The sequence below is a fragment of the Lytechinus pictus genome, chromosome 10, assembly GCF_037042905.1.
Source record: "Lytechinus pictus isolate F3 Inbred chromosome 10, Lp3.0, whole genome shotgun sequence".
Taxonomy (NCBI): Eukaryota; Metazoa; Echinodermata; class Echinoidea; order Temnopleuroida; family Toxopneustidae; genus Lytechinus; species Lytechinus pictus.
This window is the reverse complement of record NC_087254.1, coordinates 32,588,918-32,602,797: the sequence shown is the minus strand read 5'-3', so window position 1 is coordinate 32,602,797 and position 13,880 is coordinate 32,588,918. Positions and strand designations below refer to the sequence as shown.

The 13,880-nt window shown below is 35.0% G+C and overlaps 2 protein-coding genes across 2 annotated transcripts; both read right to left on the bottom strand.

The window, feature by feature from the left end:
- Positions 1-2,787: 2,787 nt before the first annotated feature.
- Positions 2,788-8,089, bottom strand: LOC129270107 (uncharacterized). The gene is made up of 4 exons (XM_054907513.2): positions 7,743-8,089; positions 6,171-6,237; positions 5,477-5,635; positions 2,788-5,087 (listed from the first exon to the last, which is right to left on the bottom strand). The coding sequence occupies exons 1-4, from the start codon at positions 7,857-7,859 to the stop codon at positions 4,849-4,851; spliced, it is 582 nt and encodes a 193-aa protein (XP_054763488.2). The 5' UTR covers positions 7,860-8,089; the 3' UTR covers positions 2,788-4,848.
- A 1,920-nt stretch (positions 8,090-10,009) lies between these two features.
- LOC129270105 (uncharacterized) lies at positions 10,010-13,858 on the bottom strand. Its single transcript, XM_054907512.2, has 4 exons — positions 13,460-13,858; positions 12,065-12,131; positions 11,318-11,476; positions 10,010-10,848 (listed from the first exon to the last, which is right to left on the bottom strand). Exons 1-4 carry the CDS (start codon positions 13,574-13,576, stop codon positions 10,607-10,609), a joined length of 585 nt encoding a protein of 194 aa, XP_054763487.2. The 5' UTR covers positions 13,577-13,858; the 3' UTR covers positions 10,010-10,606.
- Between the last annotated feature and the right edge of the window lie 22 nt (positions 13,859-13,880).

The window sequence follows — 13,880 nt, the reverse complement described above, 5'->3', positions numbered from 1 at the left end:
CACCATAGGCCCTTATCGTATAATATGAAATTTGAATGGAGACAAATAATGTTCACAAAAAGAGCATATGGCAGCCATTTTGAATGTTGAAATACAGTATTTATCACCTAAATTACATAAGATATGATACATTTTGTTATAAATCATGTTTTCAGACAATATTTCACTCATACATCACCATTTGGCCAAGCAAAGCCAAAATCTGTTGAAATGATTTGTTCCTATTCACATTGTGCATAATACTGTAAGGGCCTGTAGCGGCCATTTTGACATTCCAATAACAGTATTTATCACCTAACTGGCAGAATAAATGATATATCTTAATAGAAATTATGCTTTCAGACAATATTTTACTCATAGATCACTATTACGTGCATTCATGGTGCTCACTCCTGTGAATATTGGTTTCCCACTTTGCATTGTCTATGGCGGCCATTTTGAAAGTCAAAATACAGTATTTAACACAAACTTGAAACCTGAATGATATATTTTGTTAGAAAATACGTTTTTAGACAGTATCCCATTAATTTATCACAGACATATGCATTTTAGAGCTCACTCTTGTGATTTCTTTGCTCCTCTTTCTCATTGTGCATAATACTTTTAGGGCCTTTGGCAGCCATTTTGAATATCAAAATACAACATTCATCACATACATGGCATATTAATAATATATTTCGTTAACAATTATGTTTTTAGTCAGTATTCCACTCATTTAATCTTAATAATATGCATTTTAGTGATCACTCTTGTGATTTTTTTGGCCCCCATTGCCATTATACGCAATACTGTTTGGGCCAGTGGCGGCTATTTTAGATATCAAAATACAGCAATGTTCCCATATACATGTATGACATAATAAATGATATATCTCGTTAGTAATGATGATTTGCATATATTACTTCGTTCATACATCGCGATTTTTTGCAGTTTAGTGCTCATTTTTGTGAAAACTAGTTTTCCCTATTCATATTGTACATAATAGAGTATACAGGGGCCTATGGCGGCCATTTTGAATATCAGGAAAATAAATATTTTGTCAAAAATTATTTTTTGACAGAGTATTTCACTCCTGCCACACGATTTCATGCATTTCATAGCCAATGTGCGGACAATTTTATGATTTTCATGGGTAATTTGCATATTTTGGCGGCCATATTGGATTTTGCCAATTTGCGGAAAATGCTCAAGGTTACACGAATGGCATCATTCAGTTTGGTAATCAGCACCCTCGAATTGACAAGAAACCATCAAAAAATATTGTATATATAAAAAAACAAGGTTATGCCTCTTCGATCCTGGACTAATAATAATGTGACTTATAAAGTGCCAAATCCACTCTGTAGAGTGCTCAAGGCGCATAAAGAGCTAAGAGTTAAATAAAAAAAGTTTTTAGAAGATTTTTGAAAGTTTCGACTAAGGTACATTTTTTTATGTCTTCAGGAAGGCTATTCCACAAAGTGGGGCATGCAAAAGCAAATGATCTCCCCCCCCCCCCCCCCGAGTTTTTGAAACTTTTGGAATAACAAGGAAGCCAGAAGTGGATGAGCGTAAAGACCTGGTTGGTCTGTAGTAATTGATAAATGATTAATCCCTGATAATTATGGTTTCCAAATGGAGAAAGATTGGTTTTAAGGTAAGTTTTCTAACATGCAACAAGTATTATTATGACAATGATATGGAATCAATAGACAACGTTTTTTGGAAATATAAAACATATCATGCGGTAGTTCAATTTGTGCAAGGTTTTACGTTTTTAAGCATCTTCTAGTATTAGTATCTCTTAAACACATTAATAATGTTACCATACGGCCTTTAACAATCGGTTGCAGAAAACAGGTAACTTAGCAACTGGTACTTATCATGGGCGGGTATACACGGTATACATGTTCCTGGGTTGTTGTGATTAATGTATTAGTGCTTAAATAGAAAAGATATGGTGGCTCATAGAAATTATAATAATAAAAACACCTTATAAGTATTGGTTACTGAGGAAAAATGTTGCCTAACAACTGTTGCTTTTGGTGCTCATTGGGTCTACCTATGGAAACATTCATCACATAAGGAATTTATAGGCCAAAATTAATTTCTGAGCTCTTCTGAGTAAATTATAATGATCTGAACTATGTACACTGCAAAAACTCCGGTGTTTATTTAACACCAGCCCGGATTCTATATATGTCCACACCAGAGAAGTATTGAAACAACACCAGTTTGGAATCAAACCGATGCTGTTTTAATACTAATTGGTGTTGTATAAACACCTATCTGGTGTTAGACCAAAACGAAACTGGTGTTGTTTAACACTTCTCTGGTGTGGACATATATAGATTCCGGGCTGGTGTTAAATCAACATCGGAGTTTTTGCAGTGTATATGCTTTAGACTAAAATATATGTGACATATTGCTTGTGAAACTGTTCCTCAAGCCCAATAAAGCTCAGTTACTAAGGTAAATATGTTACCTAGTAACTGGTGCTATATTTGGGAAACTCACGTTGGCACTCCCTTCTAAAAATGATTAGAATAACTTACTTTACCTTTGTCTGTTTGTCCCAATTTTCATGCTTGTACCATTTTCTGAATATCTCTTTCTCTATCCCCTCACCATCTCTCATCATCACTCACTGCATCCCCTTACTTTGTTTTTCTTTCTCTCTTCTATCTTATTTCATCTCAGTTTACCATTTCTCCTTTTATTCATGCCCCATTCAGTTTAATAGGAAACAATCCTATCCCGTGTTTTCAATTAAACCCAAATGAATAATTTAATGCTCACGATAATCTGTATAGTCATGATAAATTTATTGAACTGTCTTTTAGTCCTTTTGTCCTTTAATAACATACCCTTACTTTTGGATGTATCTTACGATTCGTTATTTTACTTGTTATTACCTCTATAATAGTGAGCCCCCCGAAAAAAAAAATCACAATTAGATGGTCACGTTCAAGACATTGTACAAAAAGTGTAGTACGCTCCCCCTGTATGAGAGATTTCGTTCCGTAACGTACGGAGGGTAAGAACGCCGTAAAAGTATTGAAAATGCCCGTGAAATAACAATGAACAGCCGAGGAGGTCTTTGCCGAAAATTGGTGAACCGGAACAGCAGTTTCGTCCTAAGTTTTGGAGCTGACCAAAAATTACAAATACGACTTTTTTTGCAGAGTCCAGGACGAAACTGCTGTCTTGGTTCACTAATTTTTGCAAAAGACTTGGTTGTTTTTGTTTCATGACAGACTTTTGACAATACATTTTTGTTAAGTTCTTGAACCCTACGTCGCGGACGGATAGCCTCTATGACATCGATGAAACTAGTGTTAAATAATAAGTCGTTGAGGGTTTTATTTTTAATAGCTTTGATAAAGTGGCATGTAAAGATAATTTAAGGCCAAATGAAACTTTAGATTACACAAAGATTGGTGATACAATTCGATGAACTTCGTAATTAGTATTGTTTTGGATTATAAACTTAATTTCTTTATAATTGCTATATGAAACTGTTCGTAGCTTTCATATTATAGCCATTATTTTCTTTCACCGAATCATATAAACATATATTAAACTCAAGTGTCGTTCTGTATGGTTATACATGTGTATATTATTCGAATTTACATCTGTGCCTTGTAAGTCGTATCAATTCCTATGTTGGTCCAAAACGCCAATTCGTCATTTTGGACGAATGCACGAGCCGAATGAATATGATGAAGCGGGCACTAGTCTGTGGAGCTCATGAACAATGCTCGATCGGGTTGTTTTAATTCATTTATTGAGATTTAAAGTACATGTAGTTTTATTTATGCAGATCGCTCCCAGTATAAGTTATAAGGCCTAAAGGGTTTCAAAATGAATTATCATTTACACACCAGCATGCACACAGGATGTGTGACTGAGAGTTTTTATTTTCTTACTCCAAACGAAAATAGAGAGAAAAATCATTAACTTGTAACCTATAAACAATTAAAAAATGAATAAGGATGAAACTGAACAGGCTGATGACCAAAAGATTTGTATATTTTGAGGAATGATATTGCAAATCCACTCAGAGAAGACAGTATCAAAAGGGGCTGAAGGGGCTTTGGCCCCTCCCATCAAGGCCCTTTTTTCAATTGCCTCTTAAGTGGTGAGCATTGACCTCGTTTCTTCTTCTTTATTGATATTTACTGACTTTTTTATACACTGCTGCACCTATTAATTCCACTTTACTTTAATAGCAGTGCATTCGCCCGAAATATTGTGTTCAACGTCAATGAGGCCGCCATCAATTACAAGCTTAACCGCTCACGATGGCGGTCTCCTGCGTTCATTAAATTTTGTTAATATTATTTTTTTATTATTAAAATGTGAAATACAGTATATGCCCACATCATTTTTTTCTAATTATGTATTATGTTTATATTGTATACATTATGGATTATTTTGTATGTTACAAACAATGTAAATATTTTTGATAGTGTATTTTGAACGCAGAAATAAAAATAAAACAAACAAACTGAGATATCAACCTCTCCCTTTCTGAACACGAGAGGGAGTTTTCAAACCGCAACCCAAAACGCTTCCAAGAACATAAAAATGGATTGTCAAATGCTTTTTATGACAAAGAGCAACCAAAGAAGTCATTGTCGAAAATAAGTAAATCAAAACAGCAGTTTCGTCCTGAACTCTGGACAGGCGAAATATTTACAATTTTTCATCAGCTTCGAAACTTAGGACGAACTGTTGTTCCGGTTCACCAATTTTCGACAAAGACCTCCCAGCTGTTCATTGTCATTTGACGGGCATTTTTAATTAAATGTGTTCCTGATTTTGTTTTGCGTTGGGTGCGAAAACTATCGTATTGAGTTCAAAATCCTATTCCGGTGGGCTGGGAGGATAGCGACACTCTGGAGGATGTGGTACTTCATAAGGTGTCTTGACCGGTCCCGTGAACCCATTCAGCGCCACGTATTCTGAGACCTCGTGATCGTAAAGCTCGTAGAATTCCTCGGGATCACGTGATAGAACGTAAAGTTGACGCGCGTCCTGTCCGTCCGTGACTAGACTATATTGGTATTTACCCTCGATCAGCGGCCCTAATTTGAAGACCCAGTCTGAAAAAGAAATAAAGAGTAGAAGTGGTGGTTACATGTATGACTTCCGTCGCCTTGCATTTTTATTCGCTTGATGTGTTATTACTGTGGACGCATTTGCCAAATATCAGACATTGCGCTCCTTGAAAACATATTTATTGAACCTGTCCAATATCTTAATTGTTGCTTAAATAAAAATTTAATGGGTTCAAAAAGACGGAGGCGCTGGGTCGACGAGATTGATGCTCTTTTTAGGATTAAAAATTTGGGATTTGTCCATCTATTAATGGGAATGAATTAAATGATGGTTGTTAGTACTATGATATTTGTGTTCACTATAATTATTATCAAAATTGTCTGTAATGATATCAAGGTTAATTTTGACAATATTGGTGAAATTTCAAACTCACAATCTCCAGCTACTGGTACGCCATCAAGTACGACTTTTAACTCTCCTGGAATGGATGGGTCTGGGACGTAGGCGTAGCCACCCAGTCCGTCCGTAAACTCCTCGTCAAGACGATAATTAGCGTTGTAAACTGTGACGTATGTCGAATTGATTAAGGTGTCTGTAAAGATGCAGTATAAAAATGAGAGATAAAAGAAAGGCAGACATGCAACAAAAAGACCATTAAATTTAATCTCTTAACATTCCATTATATTGTCTTGTTGCTCTGGCAATATACGCCTTACAGAGAAAATCTTCATAATGATCGATTAAGATTTACAGTTTCTGCTTTGGTAGATAATAACAATAATAATAGTAATAATAATATGCAACATTTATATAGCGCTTAATACAAATGATTCTAATCGCTGCATACCATTACCCCGGCTTTAGCACGGCTACCCTGATCGGGCGCATCGAGCATTCAAGGAATTTCTTTTTACCGGGTACCCATTTACTACACCTGGGTCGAGAGTGGCAAATGTAGATAAACGCCTTGCCATAGGACGCTAGTGCTGCGGTGGGATTTGAACCCCGGACCTTGTGGTTCACAGTCCAGAGACTTATCCACTGAGCCACAACACCTCTAAACAATGACAATAGAAGATCGAAAAAATAGCGATTGAAGAAGAAAACGGCGAAGTAGATCAACTTACAATCTGCAGTTCCGCAGTCTGGTTCTTGAACACCGGTGAAAAAGTCAGATACAGCATTTGTGTAAACCTTTGAAAGAAAAAATGGGGATATTTGCTTAATAGTGCCGATTTTTTATATGCCTTAGCCACAGTTACTATTAAAACCACAAAAAAAAAATATGTTTCTTGTCACCGAACAAGTAAGATGCTTTGCTAATTAACTAATTCTTACAAAGCTTCAGGGACGTGTCCCTTACATTTTCGAGTGGTCATGTAAAAAAAAAGAGGGAAGCAGAGAAAGAAATGTAAAGCTATACCCAACACAAACGATTGTGACTTTAGCAATCAAAGTTGCCAAGGTGAGAAAATCAGTGACTTGAAATTTGAGAGGTTAAACTAATTAATCACAATCACTTTTGACTGCAACTACATTATTAGTAGGCCTATAAGGATACAATCACACTGTTTATACCGACTACATACAGACCGACAAAGCTATTACACCTTTTTTTTTCAAGTAACATACAATCGGTCAGTTTTGAGTCGGTACACTGTAAAAGGTTTGGTGCTAAAACTGACACCAATTGGTGTTAACAGAGGATTATACCATGAGGTGTTAAAATTATACCCTAGAGATTGAACATAGCAACAAAGAGTGTAAATGTAACAACCAAAGGTGTTGTAATAACACCTACAGGTGTTAAACTAACACTGTCAATTTAACACCGGTGTGGTCATGTATGTACGCCGGTTAACACCACAGTTTTTGCTGTGTATCGTTGGTGTGACTGTATAGTGTAACTTTATTTTCAAACGTAATAAGATGTTTTCGTAACTGCATCGTGGACGGATTCAACAACACAGTAAATCTATTGAAAATGCCCGTAAAATAACAATGAACAGCTGGGAGGTCTAAGTAAACAATTGGTGAACCGAAACAGCAGTTTCGTCTGAAGTTTTAGAGCTGCCGAAAAATTGCAAATATTTCGTTTGTCCAGAGTCCAGGACGAAACTGCCGTTTAGATTCACCAGTTATCGACAAATACTTTATGATTGTTCATTGTCATGAAGGGCATTTGACAATATATTTTCTATGCTCTTGAAAGCGTTCTGCATAGCGGTGCGACCCCCCCCCCCCCCCATGTCTTGACACTGAGGGCGTTATATAAGTTCCAAGCCAAGTAGGCCTACTACGAAACCTCCTTGGGTGAAGAATTCAGTGATTGGTTACTATAATATATAATGTTTTATGCCTACACTTTTAAAAAGGGTTGTTCAAAATACCAACGTTTTTGTGAATATTTATCCGATCAACGAAAATGGTCGACATTATCCAATTTATTGATAAGAATCTACCAGAATTTTGGCTGATACTGACGAGTTTTATTGGTATATAGGACACATATTTGCCAACAGATTTGTTAATTTTCCCAATCCGTTTAAAGAGTGTATTCAAGTCACCCCATAACGTACTTCTTTCAGAGCATGATTCATTTCTTTGCTCCATCAATGCCCCCTGTAATTTTAATATTCTAAAGTTGTCGAAGTTCCCTCTTTGAGAAGGTATAGAAAAACAAATCGATGTTCACTTACTTGATACCACCTTCCAACGTACGACTCCGGGTTTAGTTCGGGCACAGTGTGCATTCCATGGGAAGTGATGCCAAAGATGGTTAAAATCAAGAATAGAATTTTATCAAACGACGCCATTTTGTGGTGAACCTGGTCCGCAGCTAATTAAAACATTAGAATATCTTGAAACTGATTTCAAACGTGGAACTCTGGTCTTACGTATAGATGAGGGTCAACTCAAGATTTTATCTTATTTTGGATGATGTCATAGTTAAACAGATTTGTGAGTTTACTTGCGGTGTAGCTTTGGGGAGAGGTGACCTTACACTGCATGGTACAATCTATTTGGATTTGAATTACAAAGCAGTTCCTGTATACCAAATAAGAAGTTATCGAAGAATTTTGACAAGAATACCGACAGTGAACAAATTAACACGCGCACTAATAGAAAGGGGAAAGTTTCACAAAATTGTTGGTTAATTTGCACACGATTTTTCAAACAGCTGTGACACATTTATATCCTAGGTTCTGAAAATTGTACCCTCAAATTTGCTCCTTTCCAACAGTTTTGTATTCCGAAAGATACCTTAAAAAAGGATGTCAAACGACATTCTAACACCTTTACTTTTGCTTATTACAGTTTTTCATTGCAAACTGTTATTTGCACAACACAAAGGACGGCAAACCGATTGGAGAGATCATCCCCGAATTTTTAAATAATTAGTTGGTAAAAATTACATTTCCACGATTTCAAAGGGGGTAAACACTAGTTTTACAATAATTGATGACGAAAATAATATTTGATATTCATATAATCATGGAACTACTGGTTCCGTGACATATTTGAATACAGGCCTACATTTTTATCTCAAAGGGAATTGTCAAAATTTTAAGGAAATATACAAGCTTTATAAGCCAGGTAATTATTAGAAATCAAGAGTACCAACAATAAAATTAAGGAAGAAAATAACAAAGACTTAGAGAAATGAAATGCGAGAATGATAATATCGAGATGTGTACAATTTTGTGTTAATTATTCATTGTTGCCGGTCAAATGGTCATCAAAATTTTATTATGGTGCACGGTATGTACTGTATAAAGGCAAAACCGAGTGAAATTTGAAATGTTTTGGTGCCACTATCATTAAAAAAAAAACTTTGAAAATAATCTTTGATCAAAATGCAGGTATGTGTGGGGTATCAGTTTGTATTGTCACAGTTTTACTGTGCAATAATTTCCTTTGTTATTATTGTTCAGATGAAATGAAAATAAACTTGAAACTAACAAAATATATCAGATTTTTTTCAATCTTGTAAAAGACAAGTTACCTTTAAAATTGGGAGAAGTTAATCCTTTGTGATAACATAGACTTTACTCCATCTAGCGACCGGTATGGTTTAATCTTGTAACATGCTTAATGACCTAATTAGACCCGAAATTGTTATATTGGTCAACAAAATTTGTGTTTCAGATATTGCAAGGAAAAAGTATACAAGATCCATAGCAAAACACTTTATACAGGTTATTTAAACTTCACAAAGGCCTATTGTATTTGCTATAATATTAAGAATTTAATGCCAAAATTGAAATATCTAAACATTTGGTTACTTTGTATGTTTTTGTGTAAATCAAAAGTATCAAATTATCAAAAGTCCAGTTTTATTTTATACGTGTGCCAAAAATAGAGTGATGAAATTTTGGAACATACAGTACAACACTGTAAAAACGCTGTTCAAAATTATCAGCACTTCGTGGATAAGACCGTCACTCTAACAGCTACTGTTTAAATGTTTTTTTTTAAGTTTGTTTAAAGTATTTTTAACAATAAAAATTACTGTTTAAAAATAAACAACCTTTTGTTTAATAGAGTGACGGACTTAAACAGTGCGTTCTTTTGAACTGTATATTGTATAGGCATATACAGTTGTGCTCTAAAGTTAGTGAACCCCAACACAAAATGCACTCTTTCATGCTGAGTGTTGTATGTAGACAACGACACTACAATGATCAGCTAGTCCAGAGAAACAAACTTTATTGAATGTAATATTTTAACACTGGATTTCACAACTTAATATTTTAAACACGGCAGAATTTGAACAATTTGAATATTTTCATAATCTGGTGGGGTTCACTAATATTGAGCACCACTGTCTTAAACTCACAATGTCGTATAAGCCCGATTGCTTATGAAATGGAGATCAAAATAGATACGACACTAGAGTTACAAAATATTTGGAACAATTGGATGAACAATCAAAAATTGATATCTAATTGAGACAGATAAGAGATATGTTTGCCTCGGAAAAATACTTTATTATAAAAGAAATGTGACTGTTATCATCGCCATTGTTTGTGTAGTGTCAATAATTTGTGTTACTTAACTATTTGCATATATTCCTTCATTATATCACGGCCGTTTTGTTTCAGGTACAAATACATGTACTTCTTCTAATTAAATGCACAATAAAAATAACATTAACCTCAATAACTTGCTAATACTGTTTAAATCTAACTTTACTTTTAAAAATTCTTCTTTTTTTGTATATAAAAATCATATTCTGGTATACAATACTCTAAAATCGCTGAACCCCAATTAAAAATAAAATTCTGTTAAAAATGAAAACGAATCTGGCAAAGTGTGGGTAAACTTAATCAGCATTGCGTTGTATTTTTACCAAGAAAAGTATAGAATTTTTATCATTAAGTCAAAATGAATAACACAAACAATATTTTGAAGGAATCATTCTATTAACAATCTTTGGTAAATCTGCCCAAACCGAGCCATTTTTGAAAAGTTATGTCGATCTCCAAGCAATCTAAGATCATTTTACTCTCGGTGTATTATAGTCTGATTATTGAATTTCAGTTGCAGATGGAAATGATGATCAATTTCGATTTAATGGCGGGAAAACGCAGCTTTCGTTGTAAAAAGTGGCATACGGGGCCTTGAAACCATCCACGTAGTCGTGCAGGGTTAGATACTCGCGAACCTCCTGATCGTAGAGCTCAGCGAACACGTCCAGGTCACGGGTGAGCACGAAGAGGGGTCGGGCCGAATCTTCGGCGTCAGTGATCAGGGAGTATTGGTATTGGCCATTGATGATTGGCCCTAGCTTGAAGATCCAGTCTGTTGGAATAGAAAGAGAGAACATCGCAAATCAAGCAATAATGTCGATATCATTCTTTTGAATAATTGAACCATTAAAATGCAATAAATAGTCTTGATGTAATGTTAAGCAAGCAAAAAGTATTATCAAAATAATGTTATATTACTATCTATTAATAATGTTCGAAATTTCAAGTAAATAATGACGAAAATAAATGGAGAAAAAGGAATTAGAAAATGCGACTAACTCAGGTACCTGTCCATTTGATTTTGCTATTAAAAAAAAAAGAACTACGAGGAAAAATCTGATCAAGATTATGAATATGAACATAATATGTTCTTTTATATATATATATATATATATATGTGTGAAATTATACATGTACAACAGCTTTGGCAACTCTTTTATTTAAATATTTTGTGAAAGAAATGGATGAATGGATGGATATATATATATATATTATAATCACAGTGAGTAATGGGGACTTACAATCTAAAAGGACGGGAACTCCTTCGAGCACGACGTTGAGCTGGCCTGGTTTATTGAGGTCTGGGATGTAGGCGTAGCCGTTGATGTCGTCTGTACGCTTCTCGTCAAAAAGCCAGTTGGCGTTATAGACGGACACGAATGTTGCATTTATGACCCCATCTATGATGGGGAAGGGGGAAAAGGGAGATAAAGAACGAGAGAAAGGAGAAGAAAAAAAAGAAGAAGAAGAAAAAAGAAGAAGAAGAAGAGGAAGAAGAAGAAGAAGGAGGAGAAGAAGAAGAAGAAGAAGAAATAGGATGGGGAAGAAAAGAGAGAGAAAGAAGGGGGAAGCAGGAGGAAAGACATAAATAGATAAGTAAAGAAGAAAAATGAGAGGCACAAAAGAGAGGAACAATTACCCAATATATTCGTAGTTTTATTTTGATTTTGTTCATATTCATCAATTAAAAGCATCATTGTGAACTTGTTGAAATAGTTGTGTACAGACAAATAATGAATAATTATCAAATTTCATTGAATAACTTTTGTTATGGAAACCATTGTCATTGTCATAGAAATCCTTTCCTCTTCATTTCTGTCATATTTCTCATTGTTCCTTATTTTTCGCAATCGTGTTCGTCATCAATGTCGGCGTCATTGTAATCACCATGATAGGGGATGTACATAATAATATCGCAATTAGTAGTTATACTTAGAGACATCCCTCAAATTTAAACAAAATATATATATAAATATTGAGAATCTTACAATCGACCGACACACAGTCTGGTTCGATGACTTGGATACCAAGATCAGCCCATCGGTTACTGTAAGCCTGCAGATAGAATAAAAGGCAACCATGTTAAAGGGGTTACTCAGCATAAAGGTAATAATATATAATAATAATAATATATAAATTTATAGAGCGCAGAAATTATTCCATAAAGTATATATTCTACTAAAATGATTACATTTAAAGAAATATATTAAACTTCACCGAGCAGATGGTTTAACATTTCATCTAAATCTAATCTTAAAAAAAAAAATAATTTCAAGTAAAGCAATATTTTTTTTGTAAAACATTCACTATTCACGCCTTCATGAATATGCAATAGGAGGGCTGATGATGTATGTTAATTTTCTTGTATTACTATCTGAAATCATAATTATCTTATATTTTCATACATGTGGGTATACCTTCCTCGTAAAAACTAAGTGTCAGCAGTAATTATTTTATACATTATGTAATGAGTCAATCCAATCTTTTCTCCAAAGTGGGAATAAGACGTCATCAGATTGCTCACTGCATATTTATGAAGGCATGCATAGGATTCTGAGGAAGTAATGGAAAAAATGAAAAAGTCGTAACCGATTTTAATGAAATTTTTTGTGTTTTGTTTGTATTATTTTTCTTATTTGACTTTAGAAGAAAGATATGTATAAATTATAAAGGCCTCTATATGAGCCGAACAACCAGTGAAATCCCTGACCAAATATTCATCAGTGTCGATATTTTGGTCGAGGTAGTGGCCAGCTATATCTCATCGTCACCGTCATCACTCTTAGGGATTAATGAATAATTTCAGTCGCGGATCTACGGGGGTAGGGGTAACCCCCCCCCCCCTTGGGCTGCCAAGTAATAAAATAACAACAATGTGCATTAAAAATCGCCATCATTATGTCCAGATCCACACAATATATTTCTGCAGCATGAACTGCCTTTTATGGTCTCCACTGCTCTTAAGGGGATTCAAAAAAGCAACAACAACAACAAAATCGGCTCGCCGCGTCACGGCTCGCGGATGATGGTCCTTTTGGTCAATACCCCGCCCTTGAAAAAAAGTTAGATCCGCCCCTGAGTTTCGATAAAGGTTTACAGAATGTTATTGTAGATAAAATTATCTAATTGACAGATTCTGTCTTATTCTATTCTACATTTGCCCATCTTGGTAATTAATCTCTTTCTCGTATATATTGTCTCTCTTCCTAAAATAAAATCTTCAGTAGAAGTGGCAATGTCATTATACTAGTTACTACGGAAACTGATCATGTCTATCATGCTTGGATGTTTGTTTATTATGCTAATCAGGTCACACTATAAATATTCACAAATAAATGAATAAACAAGCAGTTTAAATTTATTCAATATCACAGAGTACCTACCTGATACCATCTCCCCGCGTAAGCTTCTGGAATAAGTTCAGGCACTGTATGCATGCACTCAACCGCAAAAAATGACAGGACGAAAACCGAAATTAATACTTGGACACGAGATGCCATCCTTGTTTTACTGCTACGTTAAGACACCTAAGGTAAATATGATCTATTCAGCCCCGTACCATTTCAACCCTTAACAAAACAAATATATAATTAGTGCAGCTTCTTGAAGTTGTAACATCTAATCGATACATTATTTGTCCATGGTATTTACCCGCTGAACGTACCTAAGATGTGTGTGTGCGTAGACATATGTGTGTGTGTTTGCAGGCGTGAGTGTGGGTAGAGAGCGTAGGCTAGTAAGGAAAGGACGACGTTCATGTGCGTCTTTCTCTCTCTCTTTGTGTCTCTGTCTTTGCCTCTCTCA